At 41.5% G+C, this 19,742-nt stretch overlaps 1 protein-coding gene across 1 annotated transcript in view; it reads left to right on the top strand.

Moving 5' to 3' along the window:
* Nucleotides 1–19,742, top strand: part of SPATA5 (spermatogenesis associated 5) — a gene marked incomplete at its 5' end in the record, with an annotated part of 176,439 nt that overhangs the window by 21,518 nt on the left and 135,179 nt on the right. Inside the window, 3 exons of the mRNA XM_009078255.1 lie at nucleotides 1,193–1,347; nucleotides 8,025–8,234; nucleotides 19,573–19,626. Of these exons, the coding sequence (XP_009076503.1) occupies nucleotides 1,193–1,347; nucleotides 8,025–8,234; nucleotides 19,573–19,626 (419 nt within the window). The remainder of the gene's footprint in view (nucleotides 1–1,192; nucleotides 1,348–8,024; nucleotides 8,235–19,572; nucleotides 19,627–19,742) is intronic.

Here is a 19,742-nt window from a genome sequence, read left to right as displayed (position 1 = left end):
GAAAGTTAAAACCATGTCTATTTTCAGAAATGGCTTATCCCATTTATTGTCCTTTCATGTGGCACTAATTGATGTTTTGTTTGGTTAAATATAGAAGAGACTTAACTAATGTTTGTCTTTTTATGGTCATGCAAGGTGAACTGGTGTTGTACAAACTGCCTCGTTTGTTTTGGAACACATGGCAACAGGTATTGCACATCCGATCTGTGTATACTTGCATATAAAATTATGCTCTTCATGTAATAATATACTAAATAAGATATTTGACAGTTTCAGTTCACCAAACTGGATTGGAAATAGCAGCAATAAAACTCAAAATTCTATTAGGCCTTAGAAGGTATAATTATACAGTGGGAAACCCACCCTGCTTCTGGGCATCTGGCACAGCTGGGGCTCTCTGGGGTATGCCTGGAGCTGCAGATGGTACAGCCTGGTCCTGCCCGAGGAGTATTGATATATTGATGTGTGAGTGGGTGGGACTTGTGTGGCTTTTGAAGGATTGAATTATAGTGGGAAGCCAGGAATAAGAGTAGAGATTTATAGGTCTTGGATGTGAGTGATTTGGCCAAACAAAGGAAAAGGTACAAGCTGTGCCTGCGTTTGGAAAGTGTCATTGCTGAAGGGAATAAAAAGCTATCAGGTGTTCCAGGGAATGTTTGGTGCTTATCAAGAAAAATATAGGTGTCTGGCATCTTACTAGATGGCAAAATAGTGTCCCAATGAAAGTGAAATAAATCTCAATTTGCTTTTGAGAGCAGCTTGGAAAATACAGACCTGAAAATAGAGGAATGGGCAAGGTTGTAGGTCTCTTATGTGAGCTGATTTAACGTTGCCTTGCGTCTTTGTTGTCCCTCTTCCAGTGTGGTTTAGAAATGTGTTCAGATCACTGTATGGACATTTGGAGGTTTTGCCCTGTTGGCTTCATCTCCAGGAATTTGGGAACAGGGCTGTTTCATTCTGTCTTTTGGAACAGATTTCGTTTATATTCTGTCTGTGGTTAAATCCCCTTTTTCGTGCTCTCTCATCAGAAGTGTCTTGCATGTTCTTTGACCTAGTTCAGACCCAGTTTTGAGACATTCTTTTCAACATCATTTCCTTTCCAGTGCTGATGTGTGTTTGTGTGTGGTACACTTTATGTTTGTGAGAACCAGGAGGAAGTCTACATATTTCCATGCTTTTTTTGTTTTAATAGGTTTGTACGCCTTGCGGAGAGCACTGGGGAAGAGGCCTAACCTGTTAGACACCGAGGTGGCTGGGTCAGTGATGATTGCTTTCAATGACTTCCTGCAGGGGATGAATGATGTCAGGCCCAGTGCCATGAGGGAGGTGGCAATTGATGTGCCAAAAGTAAGTTGTTTTGTGCAATGCTCTAGCAATGTTGTCAGAGCCACACTTAGAGAGGAATTTTGTCAAGTAAAAGCCTCAAGTTACCAAGAAATATTGTCCATCATCTTTTTGTTTGCACATTTGTTAATTATAATTTTGAAGAACCATTTGCAGAAGCTTAATTTAGGTTCCTAATGCTTTGGGAAGAGTTTGTTGTGCAGGAGCATGTCTCCTAATCTGTAGTTTTATATGCTGGTTAATGGAGTAAAGATCTAAAGATGTCTGTTCAAAGCAGGTCCTGAACAGCCATGAAAGCTGGAGCATTTTGTGAAGCAGGCACAAACTAATGCAGAAACCAACTGTTAGCATTTGTAACCAAAGTGTATTGAAACAAAGCTGTGAAGAGTTGGGTTGCTGTGACTTTTGTGTAAATGTGACCTGAATGTCTTCAGCGGCATTATATGGTTTTAACTGAAGGCAGAACTCAAAACTGTAGGTAGGTTATCACTGCCAAGTGATTGCCTGACAGGGTCTGGCCTTATATGAACAGTTCTTCTGGTGGTGCCAGGTTCATCTTTACCCTGCTCTCAGATGTGGCTTATAGTAGTTCAGTAGCAGACCCAACGTAAATTGGGCTGGGGAACTGATCTGGTTTAAGACAACTCTGATGTGGGTTAAGAAGATTGAGGAAAAAAGAAAGTGTGTTTAATCTTAGTAAATCTTGGCTCTGTGAGCAGTTGTGCTGGTGTTTCTCAGCAGCTCCTCAAGCCCTAGAAGAAAACATTTATGTCTCATTGCATGAAGATGAGTCATCTGGGAATTAGATTGCACAACCATAGGCCCTTATTCCCAAACTACAGGAATGGGAAATAAAGTCTGCAAGCTGGATGCTGCACACAGTCAGCTTGGATGTCACACTTGGCTTGTTAAGAGTCCACACTGTGCAGCAAAGTGGTGGGTGGAAATGCCTGGGCTGGCCCCAGACAGCCTTTCCTGGGAAAGGTGGTGTGGCATCAATATCCACCAAGGCTGCTGAGAATGTTTTATTCCCAAACTACAGGAATGGGAAATAAAGTCTGCAAGCTGGATGCTGCACACAGTCAGCTTGGATGTCACACTTGGCTTGTTAAGAGTCCACACTGTGCAGCAAAGTGGTGGGTGGAAATGCCTGGGCTGGCCCCAGACAGCCTTTCCTGGGAAAGGTGGTGTGGCATCAATATCCACCAAGGCTGCTGAGAATGTTGAGTTGCTAATTCTTTTGCTGCTTGTTGTGTTACTGGCTCTTGGGCTTGCTATCTCCTGCAAGCTGGATGCTGCACACAGTCAGCTTGGATGTCACACTTGGCTTGTTAAGAGTCCACACTGTGCAGCAAAGTGGTGGGTGGAAATGCCTGGGCTGGCCCCAGACAGCCTTTCCTGGGAAAGGTGGTGTGGCATCAATATCCACCAAGGCTAAGTAGTTCTGCTGAGAATGTGGAGTTGCTAATTCTTTTGCTGCTTGTTGTGCTACTGGCTCTTGGGCTCATGTTGCTATCCCTGTGCTGTGCCTCTTAGGCATACCAGCCTGTTTGGAGCCAGGTGGAATGCTGCTAAATAGCACAATGCAGACAGGTGGAAGCAAAGGCTTGAGGTACTGCAGGAAATGGAGAAGAGGAGACTTGGGGGAGACCTTATCACCCTCTACAACTCCCTGACAGGAGGTTGGAGTCAGGTGGGGGTTGGTCTCTTCTCCCAGGCAACCAGCAGCAGGACAAGAGGGCACAGACTCAAGCTCTGCCAGTGGAGGGTTAGGTTAGCTATTAGGAAGAGATTGTTTACAGGGAGTGCTCAGGCATTGGAATGGGCTGCCCAGGGAGGTGGTGGATTCACTGTCCCTAGAGGTTTTTAAGATGAGACTGGATGTGGCAGTGCCTTTGGTCTGGTAATGGCAGTAGGGTTGGATTTGATGATCTTTGAGGTCTCTTCCAACCTGGTTGGTTCTATGAATTTCTGTGAACCTATCTATGAAATCTCTTCTCAATCCAGGTCAATTTACTACTCAGGCTCCTGTTTGCCAGTGACTTCTTTGATTGCTGCTTGATTTTATTTGTTTAACACCTGCTGAGTCACTGGAACAGTGATGAAATTCAGTTCTTTATTGAAGGAAAATAACAACATGGTGTAGATTCTTTTTGTGCTGACAGGACCTGCATTTTCCAAAATAATGCATATCCTGCGAAAATGTAGGGTAAATTTGAAGCTATCTGCTTGGTGCCTGGAGTTAGTTTCAAGTAGAATCTAAAGTACTGGATGCAACAGATTTAGTATCTTCCCATATCACCTACCAAAGGAGGGGAGTTTGGAACTAGATGATCTTTAGGGTCCATTCCAACTCAAATGATTCTGTGATTCTGTGAACTCTATCATGTAAAAATTCCTTGCTAAAAATAATTTCAAACACTAAATAAATTATCAGCTATGAGATTTTTTTTCCCAAAGACAAGACAGAAATTTGAGCTGCATTAATAATATCAGCTTTATAGCTGCTTATTGCAGCTATAGTGTTCACTTGGCAGCAGTCTTGGTGTGGATGAGACTTTTGGCCTCTGTAGTTAGTGACAGATAAAACCATTGACACACATGCTGAATTAAACTGAGATTTTTGTGCATTTTAAGGTTATTTTTGAGATGGTGGTTTTTTTCATTGCTTTGCACTAGCCATGTGTCAATAAAATGGTAACAGTTCAAAGTAACTACTAACTAAGGTCACAAGTCCTTCCTCTTGTGTCTGGATTGCCACGTGTGTTGGCTGTGGCCAAGGCAAATCCAAAATACTTGCTGCCTGGTTCCACATAGCATCTTGTTTTCCATTTTTCCAGAACCTTTCCTGAACTTTGCTATGTGTTACACCAGCCTTTTCTGCAGCAGGGATTTAGGGGAGAGGGGATGCACATTATAAATCAGGAAGTTAATACTGCAGTTCTTCGGAGAGTTGCACTGTAGTTGCTGTTCCTCCCTCTCCTATGGGTATTTCTAAACTTCTTTTAGAGTGCTGTGGGTTTTGCTTGCCTCTTTCACTCCCTATACTGTAATTCAACACTCAGATTTGTCTTTGCAGCCAAAAGGTTCTGGATGAGACATCCTTTGTGTGTCTGCTTTATTTCTTTAGTGCTGCTGCTTAATAACCTCTGTGGAGTTGCTGCTCTGCATTGTATTCTGAGCTCTGTTGACCTGGAGAGAGTTAAAGATTAGGGCAGTAATGAACTCTTGGTGTCTTATACAGTGTAGCAGAGCACTGGCTTTGTACGTGTAAGCTCAGCCCCAAGGCCAGTCTTTAAAACCATTTCCACGGTGACAGAATATCACACTTCATTGCTTGTGTTGCAAGACATTTCCTTTGAGTTCATGTGCAGGTGAAAGCAGTGTGGCTGTTGTTGGTGGACTGTTCTTCCCTACCCTTATCTCTCCTTTGGAAATGAGGAAATAAAAATGTGTTTTGTTTAGAACTTGACCAATTAATAATTGATGCTTCAATTCCATACCTTCTGTTATAGAAATCCTAACTAAATGAAGTGGATTTCTGGCTAGTTAATTATTTTCTCTTTTTCCCTCATAACAGGCAAGTTCACATTTAGTGGCCCTGTTTGTATGTGTTGACCCACTTATTTCCTTTTTCTTTGCTTCCCAGTTTTAAATGTAAGCAAAAACAAAGTCTCCAGATAACTGAAACCAACTTTTGTGTAAGGTGGCTCTACTTCACCTTCTCTGTACAATTCTGTCACTTGTGTTGGTGTTAAATGACAGGTTGTGGGTCTGAAGCATCACTTGAATAATGGCTCAGAAAACTTGTGCAGTAGACTGAATATTTGCAAGAGGGTAAAGATAGCAGCTGTTTTCTCCCTGGCTTTTTATATGTGTGCAAAGTACTGACAGTGCATTTTGCCTTTTATTGCTGAAAGTTATAGGGAATTCCTGATGGCCTAATTAATTTTAAGAAGTTCTTGTTCATGTCTGTCAAAATTTTTGTCTAGACAGAAAGGCATGATGATAGGAATGACTAGTCCATGCCTTACCAGGTATGAGTAAGGATTGATACTGAAAAAGGAGAACGATCTTATATTATCTGTCTTTTTCCTTAAAAAAAAGTTGTTTAAGAGTGCCAAGATTTAGTCCTGTGCAGCTTAGAGAGCTGCTAGATAGAATTGAAGGCTGTAGGGGTAGGTAATATGTATTTTTCTTAATGAAATTTAAAACACACTGTGTCATATCTGACTCAGAAACACAAACTCTTATAACAAGGAAGGATTGGGTTTAGCCATCATGACTTTAATTATGTTACTCAGCCATGAAATTGGAGTGAAGAGAGTGGTTTGCCTGGGTGGAACAGTGGCAAGATGCAAGTGAAGTGTCTGGCACATGTCTTCAGTTTTTGTAAACTTGTCTATTTGTTTCTTTGAAATGAAAAATCTATATGTAGATTTCTGTCTCTTACTGTGAAAACTCAGGAGGGAAGGGAGGATTTAGTTTACCTTTAAGCAACTTAACTAAGATGCCTAAATTGGACATTTCCTCACCATATGTTCCCCCTAAAGGAAAGGGAGAGAAACTGGGTGTGAGTCACCTGTCTGACTTCTGAAAGTGAGTTTTTACTCAGCTGGACTGCACTGCAAAGGTTATCTCTGTCTGTCTCTCAGCTGTTTTGGTAGCCCAAGATAATCCAGCTCCAAGGCAGGTGATAGGAATTCATGCTCTTCTTTCCCTCTTCCTTTCCACACTGTTGCAGTTTCCCCCTTTACTGTTTGTGTTGAATTCATATGAACACATCCACTTCAAGACCAGAGCCTTTTGCATATCCCATTTTCATCTGTTCACTACTGTCCCTTTAGTCCAGTCTGTGTACTTCAGAAGGGAGTAGTGGCAGGGTACAAGGGTTGGACTACAAGTGACCGGATGTGGCATGCTGCTTAGGGAATGCCCCTCCTAAAATCCTTTTCTCCCCCTGCTGCTGTGATACTCTGCCATGCCTGAATCAGTCTTCACTTTGGTCTTTGACTGAACTGAGAGCAAAGCCTTGTCTCTGTCTTTTTTTTTTTTTTTTTTTTTTTTGTGTGTGTTTGGTTTTCTTAACCAGAGAATCCTGCCTCTGACAGATCCCTTTGCTTTCAGATCCTTCTTAGTAGGCAGTGGTGATCAATTTTACATATTTGTTACTTTCCCAGGCTTATTAATAAATCATTTAAGAACCACAAGCTATTGGTCAATATGAAAAAGAAAGGGGGTGGCTTTTTTTTGTTCTTGACTTCCTGTAACATATTCCTGGTGTGAGAGAGATGGTGTTCAGACAGTAGATGGGCACCTCCTCACCTAGTTAGCCTTTAAACTCAGAATTTTTCTCAGGGGTTGATCCACGTGTATAGGTCTTTGTTGCTTGCTCTCTGCTGTCTTTGTAATTTTCTTCTCCATTCAAGTCTGACAGTGGAGGAGAAGTTTTATTTGGTTTGAAGTTTGCTTAGTCTTAAGCAGAAGTGCTCCCACCACATCCAAATGCTCTTTTCCTTCCACTTCAGTACTAGACTGAGTTGCCTCTTTCGGGGACTGTCTACTTTTAGTTTCCACTCCTTGTACTGGTATCAGGAGAGCAACAGTACAGACAAGCCAGGGGTGACACCAGTTTTCAACTCTGAAGAAAGGCAATACCTTCCCTCTCAGTAACACCCTGCTTGCCTTTCAAATATAACTGACTTTCCAGAGCTCAAGGATGATTTATGTCTAGTGAATTTTTGAAAGAGGGTTTTACAGCAGAAGATCACTTGATTTAGGTGCATCTTGACATGTTTAATATTTGAAGTGGACAGGAATGGATGGTGACGGGATGAGGAACAGGCAGGGGGGTGTGGGGAAAAGTCTCAGGCTTGTTGACAGCGATGTGGGGAGAGGTGTAGCAGGTTTTAGATCTGTGTGCTGGTTTGGGCAGGACATATTAGTTCTGCCCTGATATATGCCTGACAAGCCTGCCTTGTGTCTTCAGCAGAGCAAATTGAACTGCAGTTTTTCAACTGTGGTTGGGTTCGAGTGTTGCTTTTTGAATATTTTTTTTCTTTTCTGTAGATACTTGAATGTTTGGAGGTTTGTTTGTTGTCAAGTTTCTAGTCACATCTCCAGTGCCCAAGTCCTATATTGGAGTGATAGTGTTGACAAGTGGAGAAACTCCCCAAACTTCTAACAGTCAGTCCTGTTCAGCTTAGTGGGATTCTACAGCTGGGATCAGGACCTTACTCTGCAGCTGTAAATAAAACCAGAGTGAGCTCATATAGTCCTTTCCTTGAGGAAAGATGTCGAAGTAATTTACAAATTCTGCATCAGCATCACATTAAAACACAAGAGAACTGAATTGTGACTCTGCTAGTGATCACAGAGTGTTGTTTGTGTATAATCATCTGTCCTTTTATTGTTATTTTTCTGTTTTGCTATTGACCTTTGAAGTAGGTACAAAATAGTTCATGTACATCCTCCAGCATAAAGCAAATGTAATCCCTTTTACTACGTGTGACTTCATTAATAGTTGCTTCTTGTTTAAAAAAGGCTTTTTCACGAAGTGACCCATTAGAAACAACTTGATGAAAGAACCAGTGCACATGCTACAGAGCATTTTTAGTTTGTTTACTTTTCTAAGAGTTTTTCTCCATTGTCTGAGTTTAGCAAAATGGTCTGTTTTGTAGGTATCTTGGTCAGACATAGGAGGACTAGAAGATGTCAAGCTGAAATTGAAGCAGGCAGTTGAATGGCCTCTCAAACATCCCGAGTCCTTCATCCGAATGGGGATCCAGCCTCCAAAGGGTGTGCTGCTGTATGGACCTCCTGGCTGCTCAAAGACCATGATAGCAAAAGCTTTGGCTCATGAAAGTGGTCTCAACTTCCTGGCAGTGAAGGTAGGCCATTTACACCGAGTTTTTCTTACCTCCTGCGTAACAACTGGTGGTTTACCAATTTCCAGTGTTAAAATCCAGTGGCTCTTTGTGTTTTTGATCCTTATATTTGCTACAGTAAACACCTTGTAAATAGCAAGTAAGGTTTGTGTTATGGTATGAAAAGGAGTGTGTTGTATGCTTCCTTGTTTGTCATAGCACAGATGTTGGTAAGCTGTGGAGTGACATCTTACATATTGGCATTATTTAAAATCTCTTTTCAAATGGCAACAATGAAATTGTTAAAGCAGTATAAATTAATTTCTTAAAGCAGTGTAAATGAAATGAACCACTGGATAGTGGGTAGCTGTTCTTTCTGTAACAATTGCTTGTGTGGAAATGTTATCATCTCTTACATTCCTTTTCTCTCTTCAGGAAGGTCGCTTTCTGTATCATACTGCATGCTTCATTACAGCTTTTTTTTTCTATTTGACTTTTTCAGGGGATATAGTTCTACTTCATCAGTTTTTAGAAAGTTTGCAAAATCAGTTCTATCTGGAGTACTCTTGGATAAATGGGATATTCTGTCAGCGTTAAGAAACGCTTCAAGTATAGAAAAATTGTGTATTTCATTGCCTGTGAATCAGTGTAATTGATTACTGTGAGTTGCATGGAAAACACATGAATGGAAGGTATTCAATAATAATACTGAGCTTCAACGCATAGGAAGGGGAAATAAAAAGATAGCAGAGTGATTCCACATGGGGTAGACTTGTAGCTGTGTCAGAATGTTAATGAAGTGCAAGAAAAAACATTTGTTTAAGTATTTTGAAAGTATCTCTTTCTCAGCAGTAAGATCACGTCCTCTTCTCTGTTGACCATCTCTTTACTCACAAAGCCTTCTGTGTTAGTTTCTGCTCAGCTTCCTCCTCCTCCTATCCTTCCAGGCACGCTGTAAGTGTAGCTCTGGATCCTGTCCTCTTTGGGAGCAGAGGCAATCACACTGACCCTGAAGCCAGCAGCTCTTCATTGCCCAGGCTTCCCACTACTGCAGACAGGCCCCTGGGTCACTGTCACATCAACAAGAGCAGCCTTGGAAACCTCAGCCCTTAAGAAACACTACCTTTACTGCCTCTTCCCTAAAGACAAAGTGGTTCTTTGTACTCCAGAGTTACTGGTAAACAAAGTAACCTTTTCCTCCTGCACTGCTTCAAAGAAAACATTCCTCTTTGTCTTGCCCAAAGCTCTGCTGCTTTAGAGGGTGGGGTGAAAAGGTAGTAGTCTAGAAAAAAAACAGTTAAAAGTGAGTGTTGGTGCTATCCTGTGTCCCTCACTCATAGCTCCATCAGACACTTTTGCTGATGCTGTTAATTGTCCAAAAGTGAAAGGTGGCACATGCTGACTAGAAGGTATCTAGTGATAGGAAATGTTTGTGTACAGTACTGCTGTGTTTATCCCTGGTGGAGTTCTGAGGGTGCAAACCCCCTGTCAGTGACAAGCTGCAGCACAAGTGCCTGGCTTGGGGAAACTGCCTTTTGCTCCCTGTTGGTTTAAATCCCTTGGCCTGGAACTGGTTGAATATTCAATGTACAGATGTTTCAAGAAGCACATCTCTGGAGCATATCCAGCCTTGGATGTGTTGACTCCAGGAAGGGAACATAGCCCACTTTCTCTAACTTCACGTTTGTTTCCTGGACGGAGAAAGGCAACATCCATCATGTACTAATGTGTTAAACATTGTCTGTAGCACTTCTTCACGTACAACAGACATGAATTAATTTCCACTGCATGTGTTCCTGCAGTACATCCAAAGCAGATGAATATGTGGGGGTGTTGTGTTTGTTTTGTTCTTTTTGAGGGGGGATGTTTCTTTTTTTGCTTAGAGTCCTATTAATTTTCCCATTCTCTACATTAAGTCTCAAACACCCATCCTTGGAACTGATATCAGGCTTTTTGAAATCAAAGTGTGTTTCTTGGTAATGTACTTTTCAGGCTTGTATTTTCCTTCCATTCTCTCCTGCCTCAAGTGAGTAATTTTGAAGCAAAGTGTCTGCAGTACAGCTTATAGGATATGTGTGCTCTTTTGAGATAGTCCAGGGAGCACAGGTTCTTGGGCCCTTCTCGAGAAAGGGCTGCAGACCAGGATACAAAGCTTGAGCTCTGTGAGCTGGATGTGCTCTCTCCCTGTGTCTGAAACCTGAGAGAAAATTGTTACATGGTCCAGTGATTTTTGGAAGATGGGCCTGTTATGTCTGCACACTACATTTAAGCTCCATGGGCACTGTTTAGTCCTGCTCTCTGGAAGTCCTGAGTGTAGTCTCCTTGCCTAAGCTGGCAGTCCTGCTTTGGTGCAGCAGATATCGCCTCTGCCCCAGCCTGGCTCCAGGAAGGCTTTGCACTGTTTTCCAGATGTGTCTGTGCAATGCCTGTGCAGTTTGGACAGCTGACACTGTTAAATGAGATGTTTCAGCTGGGTTATATGTAATCTGTTAAAGTGTGACCTTTCCATCCGTGTTGGGCATCTGAGCTGTCCTAACACGCTCTCCAGCCCACGTCTCGCTGGTCTAAACTAAGGTTTGGAAGATGGGCAGAGTCTAGATGTAATTTCTGGGCAGAGGAGCTGAAGAAAATAACATGATAACAGATGTTTGACGTTGCATCCTGTTCTCTCCTGAAATCTATTGTGAGGTTTGAATGGTTAGTGTTACAATGAATGTGGCCCTTTTGTAAACACGCTCTTTGATATTTGGCCAAAAACTTTTTATAGCTGTATTTTCACCAAGATTGGTGACCTTTTGCTTTTTCCAGAGAAATACAGTTTGTTGGTTGGTTTGTTTTACAAAGCAATCTTGCATATAATTCCTAAGGGGAATTGCTTATTTTTATTCCTTCTCTTGACTTTCTTTGTCCCTAATACAATGTATCTGCTAAATTTACTGGGGAGGAGGTTGTGGACTACTTTCCAGAGGATGCCTTTTCCTGCTCCTTCCTGCCAACTCCTTTTTCTAAACCTCTTGCAGCATTGAGGCTTTTCAGGGTTTTAGTGGTCATCTTGATTATTCCCCACTTCCAAAACTCCGTTACAGAAAAGGCAACTGAATTGTTCTCGGCTTCTTGGAGATTTTTCAGTGTTTTGGGGTCATGGATACAAGCAAGTACAAGATTGTGTGAAGGAATGAATTAGGATAATTTTTTCATTCTTTAGGATTGACCATCAATCTTGACTTATCAATAGTTTTAGATCTGATTGAAGCCTTGTTTCAGTCAACCTTGCCTGCACTTCTGTATTTCTTCACAATCCCTTTGTGCTCACCCCAAACTTTGTGGTTTTCTTCTGAAATGTATTTAATGCATTTTTTTGTACTAGTAGGAAAAGAGAATTTGTATACAGATGTTGGACCTATCCATATTAATTGGATGGGGCATATAACTTTCAGCTTCTGCCAGGCTGATGACACCTCACTGTTACAGCTGTCTCTGACATTTTGGCACTAGATGTCATCTAGCTTTCTGAAATGGAACATGAAGGAGATGAAACCCTTTGTTTTGTTTCTGTGGACTTTTCCCCCCTCTTTTGACTATTTATGTGGCAGGTATTTCTTTGTACTGTTCTGACAGTTCCTGCACTTAGGGTCAGTTTTGATTTGCTGCTTTTTTGAGATCTGTTTTTGTTAGACAACTAAGATTTTTGTGGTGATATTGTATATCTGAAGAAAACTCTCCTATCTTACTGTATGGCATAGATAATTATATCTGCATTTGTCTTGCATCTTAGTTTATTTAGGTTTGTTATATCTGCCCTCTTGGATTTTTTAGATTTTATTTTTAGGACATCCTGTATCTGTGTGTTGTGCTAAGAATCTAATGAGCATTACTTTTCTTTACAGATTTTCCTGTTGCTTTTCTAGGAAGCAACTTGCAGAGAATCTGTGTGGATTTTTTTCCTCCCCCTTTATTATTGTGGTCTTTAGGTAACTAACTTTACTACCCAATGAGAAAACCCTTTTGCTTATTTTGGTTTTAACCTGTTTCAGAATGAACACTGAATTTTGCTCTTAAGTTCTCAGGCTAGGAGGCACCATCATGGCATCTACCCAGCTATCCTCCATCACCCAGTTGTTATTCCTTAGCTGATGGTCTGATTGGAAAATCTTTATGCCACTTGGGAAGCCCAGAAACCCAGGATGCTGCAGGCTAGAGGGGATGTATGTTGTTGATGGTATCCTGCGTCACATTACCTGCTACTTATCCTGGTAAAGCCAGAGGGAGACTTTCTGCTAATTTCAGGGACCTTTTTGTTCGGGTTTAAATCAACAGGGACTTGGAGTTCTGTTTTCTGTCCAACAAGCAGATTACCTGAGTTTATAAAATATAAAACAAGAAAAATTATGTGACTTCTATATGCTTATAAAGGTTTTGGAAGCATCATTTTTCCTCTTGCTGCTTAGTGCTTTTTAACATTTGTCTGTTTAAAATCAAAACTAAGGCAAAAACTCAGGGATAGTGACAAAAAGCAGCTGAAATTTAAACCTCCCCCCCCACATTTAGACCTCCAAAAGTTAAACCCCTTGGAATTCAGCTAAGTGAGACACAGTAATTGTTGTAAACAGGATGAAGCAATACTTTAAAAAAAACCCCAACACACAAAACAAAGAAAGAAAGAAAGAAAACCAAACCCACCTGTGACAGCAAGGGGTGTTGAGGGATGTTAACATTGAGCAAACCTGTGGTACAGATGAGGTGAACTATACTGCTCCAACACCTGATTTGCATTTCATTAGGAGCTCCAACTATGGTGTGATTTAAAGAAAAAAGAAAAAGAATTAAAATATTGATGACATTTTATTTGCTGCTACTTAAGAGCTTGGGCTGGAGGAATCTTTTCTTTTTTCAATTAGCAGTAATTACAAAAATATACACTGTTCTCAGAGCTCTGAGTTCACCTTGGCTTGGTTTAACTTCCTGTATCACCCAAGCGATGCTTTTGTGCCACTCCCTGTGCTTGACATGTGCTTAAGCTTAGTTTGTCATCTGGGTCAATTATGTCAAAATATTTTCCAATTGAAGTTTCCTCTGCTTTTCCCTTCAGCTCTTGGCTGTGGCAGCTCAAACAGATTAATGAAGCTTGGAAAGGTCGACTGCTTTGCTTTGTGAAGAACTGTCACTGAGTTTTGGGGAGATAGTTTAGCCTTTTGATGGGGATTTCAGTGGGCAGAAACATGAAATAACAAAGCTTGGTGCCTGTAACTAGCTACAAGCAAAACCTTCAAGATGAACAATGAAGAAGCATTGTGGTTTTATCAGAAACTCTGGCTAATATTTTATGGCCTTTCTAAAAAGATCCATAGTAACATACTTACACTAACTTGTTAATTATCAGATAGTGAAACCAACTATGAGAAAATGTAACTTTTTTTACAAAAGATAATGAATGGAGATACTTTGAGCTCTTTTAATCCTGATGCTATTCTGCATGTTTTGCTCAACTAAAAATAATATAAGCCATTCATCCATTCTTACCCTAAGCTTCCCAAAAGTGAATGTGCAGGCAGAAAATGATTCAATATAATCCCCTGTCTCTGTTTCCTTGTCCCTTCTCAAGTTGCTTTGCAAGATTAATTTTTAGTAGCACTTAGTTTCTCTCAATTCAAGTTACCAGTGATGGAATGGGGTGTTGCTGGAGGGGTGAAGTGTCAGAGGCAAGTACATTTTGCAGGGTGGATGGCTAATTTTGTGTTGTTTTGCTGTGGGGTGTTTTGATCCCATGTGGCTACAGCCGTGGTCTAGACAGAGCAGTGGATAGCAGTGACTGAACAGGAGTGTGTGCTGAAAACCTGTGGTGAACAGGAATGGCTTGTAAAGGGATTTCTCTGTGGATGGGGCAGGTGAACAAGGTGGGTTACTTCTAGGTGTGCTTCAACTGTCATGGTAGAGTGTTACCTCTGACTTGACACTGCTGTGCCCGTGCTGTTGCGGCACTTGTGGGTGACTTTGAGTGGCAGCTGTGCCCGTGTGTCAGACAGCCCTGGCTGAAGGCACTGGTGCATGCAGTGAATTTAATTCAATGTTTCCAAGCCAGTTCGCTCTGCAGTACAAATACTGACTTCTGTCTTGTGTAAGGAAGCCTCAAAAGATTGTCATTGAAGTTTGCTAGTCAAGGCAAGTGGCAAACAAGAGAATTCTGGGGCCTGGCAATAAAGAAGATTAGATATTGATTTGCCTTTGTGGTTTGATTATGCTGCTTTTAGCAACTGCGTTGCAAGGATTGAGGATGACAGTTTTTTGCCAGTTTACTCCCTTAGATACTTTGGAGCCCACAAGCACCTGCTGAAATTGATTTAAAACACTAGGCAGGTGTCAACAGGTTTTTAAGGTCCTCTGGAATGCAGTGCAGTGGGAGAGGAAGTGATTCAATGGTGCACAGTGCTGAGCCTGGGTTTCCCTTGTGCTGGGAAGCTGGGAGTGATGCAGATGAAAGCTTTAAACAGCTCTGCAAGAGAAGTAGGCTTCATTCTTAACAAGCAAATACAATGCGTTTTCTCAGCAAATATTTTTCTCTGCAGTGTAGCCAATTACCAAATCACACATGGACAACCTTTGCGTTAGAAAGAGCCTTACTGTTAACATAGAGGAAGTCTCACTGTTTAATATTGTTAACTGGCTTCCTTGCACCCAGCCTGAGTCGTGTGTTGCTTTGCTTTGACTGTGCTAGGGATGGGATAGCATTTTGCCATTGAGATTACAGTACCAAAAGACTAAGTAACTAATTTCTGGGTCTCTTCCAAATCAGTTAATGTTGTTATAGTAGAGCATAAGGCTAAGACAATTGGAATTGTTTAGCCTGGAGGACAGAAGGCTTATGGGTGACCTAATTGCAGTCTTCCAGAACCTGAAGGGAGCCTACAAGAAAGCTGGAGACTATTTACAAGTGCATGTAGCAACAGGACAAGGAGGAATGGCTTCAAACTCAAAGACAGTAGGTTTAGATTAGATATTAGGAAAAAAATCTTGACTGTGAGGGTGGTGAGGCACTGGCACAGGTTGGTTGCTCAGACAAGTTGTGGGTGCCCCATCCTTGGAAGTGTTCAAGGCCAGGCTGGATGGAGCTCTGAGCAATCTGGTCTAGTGAAAGGTGTCCCTGTCCACAGCAGGGGTTTGGAACTAGATGATCTTTAAGGTCCCTTCCAATCCAGGCCATTGTATGGTTCCATGACTATCTCACCTGCATTGTGGTGGGACTGGAATTTAACAAAAAGGTGGGGGGGAAGGGCCAAAATGGTGATTTTAACTCCATGAAGGATGTACTAGTGGGGTGAGATCAAGCTTCACTTCTCTGAACTGGGTGTCTGTGCTCCTTCTGCAGTCTGATGAGAAATCAGCACATCAAGTGAACTGCATTGCACCTGAGAGGTAAACATCTGTCTGCCCAAATCAGTTAGTGTGAATGTCTAAGTCAGATGCAGATGTGTGAGTGTGGTCATTGAGCATTGCCCTAGGGACACACTGTGAACAGTTGAAAAATTATTTTGGCAACCCCTGTGTCTATTTTTTTCCTTTGCCATATGAGATTCACAGTACAGGGCTCAGTTTCTATTGAAATTCAATATTACTTATGACTGGCATTTTAATATCTGATCATTTCTACTTCTAATGTGGCAAAGAAGGAATTCTGCATTATCTAGTAGTAATAATCTAAAGGATGTGATATAAACTGTCTAATTAACTGGGTTTTCAAAAAGCAGGAATTGTACTCTATGGCTGACATAGTTTAATGTGTCTGTGTTAGAGCCCAGAACCTGCATGTGAGGTTATCCCAGTGTTTCTGAAGAGGCTGGGCAGAGCTGTGTGCTGCAGGAATCTGGAGCTGTGCCCATTTGGTTCAACAAGCAGAAGTGCATAACTTGCCTGAGTGTTAAAAGAGTAAAAAAAAATTATTTAAGGGAAGGCACCAACTGCTACCAAATATTTTCAGGTGGAAAAAAATCTGCAAGTGGTTTTAAACACTGCTTAGGAAAATTACTGATGCTCTTAAACTTCAGAGAGAGCAGATGTTCCTCTTGCTGTTTAAAAACACTGGGATCTTGTGTCATAGCCATATGTACACAAGCTCACCTCATGTTGCAGCCTGTATACGGGGGTTTTGTCTTTGTGCAGTTAATCTTTAATGATTTAATTCTGATAATATTTTAAATGTAAGGAATTTTTGTTTCTTTCCTTGCTTTTTTTTTTAAATTAAAAGAAAGTTAAATTCACCCAATCAAGACCATAACCAAGTAGAAGGTTTCGGGGGATATATCTTCTAAGTGGGGATGGGATAGTCTTTAAACAGAGCATGCCTGGAAATCATCTCTGCTTTAAGGCTGAATAAAAAAACCTCAGTGGTATTCAGTGGGTCTGAATTGGCAGATTTTGTAGTGTCAGTCTGGACTCGTGCTCACAAATGGTGTGTTTATGTGCATGGCTAAGCTACAACCACTTCTGCCAATTTTCTGCTCCAAATCTTTTGCTGGTTTTGGAGTCACTGTGCAAATGACCAGAAGAAACAGGTTTTATTTCTTCATGTCCATTCATATGGAAGATGACTTGTTGCAGAAGAGAACAAAGATGTGCATCACTGAACGGGCCCAGTTGTTACTAGCATCTCTTGGCCTGTATATCAACAGCTATACACAGCTCTTAAAGGAATCTTCTGCTCCCCTCTGGGCCCAGAATGATGTTTCCACAAATGTCGACTTGCTGATTAGATTGAACTCTTGTCATTTGATTTTAAAAGCATTAGAAAAGCACTGAAAAATAAAATTAAAAACCCCTCATGGTGTTTCTTGAGTGGCCTCCAACTTCAGAGCAACCTTGCTAGAATGAGAAGGTGAGCTTTGTGAAAATCAGAAATCATGTCAGCTGCCAGCAGGTGACTCTGTGGTGGCCTGCAGACTACTTTTTATACAGATTTATTGTTCAAAAAAGAACTCCCATCAGTCTGAGCCAAAGCACATTGTGGTTGGACAGGGTAAGGCAAAGGCTTAGCTCAGGTGGGACCAGAGCTAACCCAGTTCAGGTGCTACATTCAGCTGCTTTGAACATTCCTAGTTATTGTGTTGTGGTTTTCAGTGTTTGCATGAGATGAATTGTATACCAACTCCTCTTCTGTATGTGCTTTCTCTCACTTTGGAGTCTTTTCCCTTAGTGCCATGTGTAAGAAGAATTCTAAGCTGCTGACAATAAAAACCATGGCTCCCAATGCAGTTCTGGTGTTGCTCAGGAGTGGTGAACTAGGAGACCTTCAAATCAATTTTCATGAAAATTCTCCACGAAGTGGCACAGGTCATTAACACATCGGGGTGTTTCCCCTGGAGCTGTTGCTTAATGAAGAGAAAAATGGAGAAAAAACTTCATGTCAAGCTTACAGCAAAATCATGCATTCAAATAATTCTTTTTTGGAAACATTTTAAACAGTATTTATGGCTTTGATGTTGCCTACATTAAATTTTAATGTTTAATTAAAAATAAAACTCCAAGCATCTGAAATTATATTTTACCTTAAAGCTCAAATAGAGTATTTTTTGGTTTTAAGGTGCTTTTTTTTCCTCAGACAAAAGAAAATAAAATGTCAGGCTGTTTGATGTTGTGTCATACAAGAGGCATTGGCACAGATGTATGTGATGGTTTCCATGAGAATACTAATTCCTTATGGGAATAAGGGCATGAAAGAGAAGGTCCACAGGCTCCAAGTAGAAGTTAGCAGAAGGAGTCTGTAATTGTGGGTAGAATCTGCAGCAGCTTATCAGTGTATCAGCTCAGTTTTGCAGAGTTTAACAGGACAGAAAGAGAAGACTGCACTCTTGTTCCTTAAGGATTTGTCAGGGCCACGCTATCGGATTCCTCATCTGCACTGACCATGCTGGATGGTGAGGGCCCAGAGCAGCTGGGTGCTGTCTCCTGAGCTGCAAGCCTGCTCCTCACTGACTGCTGCACACTCCATGTTCGGTGTCCACAGGCAATAGTAGGAAAAGGCTTTGTGTTTCTCTCTCACACCTTGGTCTTAACTTCTGTTTTCCACATTCTTCAGTTAAGTCTCAATAATTCTGTTTGCACACAAGTATCCCACAGACATCAGTGCTGCAGTTGTTGAAGGCCTCCAGGTGACACTTCAGCTACCACAGCAGTTTCTTTAAGGGTGGGTGTTGCTGAAAGGAAGCAATGCTAATTGTATCATTTCCCTTTCCTATGGGCAAGACATGATGTGCTGCTCTTTCAGCCATTACAAAATGGCTTTTACCTGTGTGGTACCTCAGGTCTGACAGTGTCTCACCTGGTCCTTTGGATTACAGACAACTCTTTGAAAATAAATACATAAAAGTAGTGGCTTTGCCTGGGTGCTCTGCTGGTATCACATAATTTGTGTCAGTGTCAAGGTAAAGTCAATGCATTAACTGTTTGTGCAGGAGTGAAAATTAATGTAGAGAAGGGAGAGTGCAAAAAACAGTGTGCTGCTTTTTTAGGGTAATGAATCTGTATTCCACTACCTGGGAAAAAGGTCCAGATGGTCCCATTCAAAGAGGGGTTGTAACAGAGCCTCTGTCACGGCCAATTTATAAATGTGTGTCTGCCACTCCTTCATACTTCCACCATACCCTTGGTTTCAAGCTGCCTCACTGCTCTGGGCTGAGTGTTACCTGAAGGTGCTCACAGCTGTGAAGCACAGGAAGGTGGTTCAGTTTTCTGACTGTGAAGGATGTTGTTTCTGCTGGTGAAATTTCAAGGACACCTGTTCCCTGGAAAATGAATTGAACCCACTGGCTCCTTTGGTTGGGGCAGTGGATAATCATCATCGATTGTAGCTGCAGGTCAATGTTGATGCAAACCAGGCTGAAGTCAATGAGTCATTACCAATCCCAGGAGAATCTGAGGCCCATTAGGAAGCATTATTTAAGCAGCCTATCCTACAGGATATAGCAGAACAGAAAATACTCTGAGAATTCTCCATTGTTTTACCTTTTATAATTGTAAGTACTTGTTCAAGACTTGAACGTTGACCCTGTGGTCTCCAGTGTGTTCCTGGTGGACAGGGCTGTGAGTATAAACAGGTACTGCAGCAGCTGGCACTAATAATCCTGCTTGGCAGTCTCGGCAGAGGAGAAGGAATGTGAATGAGCTAAGACACTGAACAGCTTTCTCACTGGGGATGGAGTGCCTTGTGGATGGGTTTCAGGTGTGCTGCTGCAGCAGCTGCTTCCTTCTGGATCAGCAAACTGCTCAAAGAAGCACTGGTAAACACTGATAGTACCAGCAGATCGTCTCAGTCACTTTGTGTGTAAATGTGATCTGCTTTTTAAGTTTTTTTTTTAAATTTTATGTTTTGCAGGGGCCTGAGTTGATGAATAAATATGTTGGTGAGTCTGAACGAGCAGTGAGAGAGGTGAGAAAGGGCAGTCTATGCATAATGTTAGATGTTAAGCTTTTGTGGCATGCAAATTATTCTTTGCTCGTAAGGTTACCTTTAAACTTGCCAAAAAACCCCACCTCCTTCTGGTG

This window comes from Acanthisitta chloris, unplaced genomic scaffold (genome assembly GCF_000695815.1).
Source record: "Acanthisitta chloris isolate BGI_N310 unplaced genomic scaffold, ASM69581v1 scaffold25777, whole genome shotgun sequence".
Lineage (NCBI taxonomy): Eukaryota > Metazoa > Chordata > Aves > Passeriformes > Acanthisittidae > Acanthisitta > Acanthisitta chloris.
Note: the sequence above shows the minus strand (reverse complement) of the source record. Positions and strands in the feature narration are given on the sequence as shown.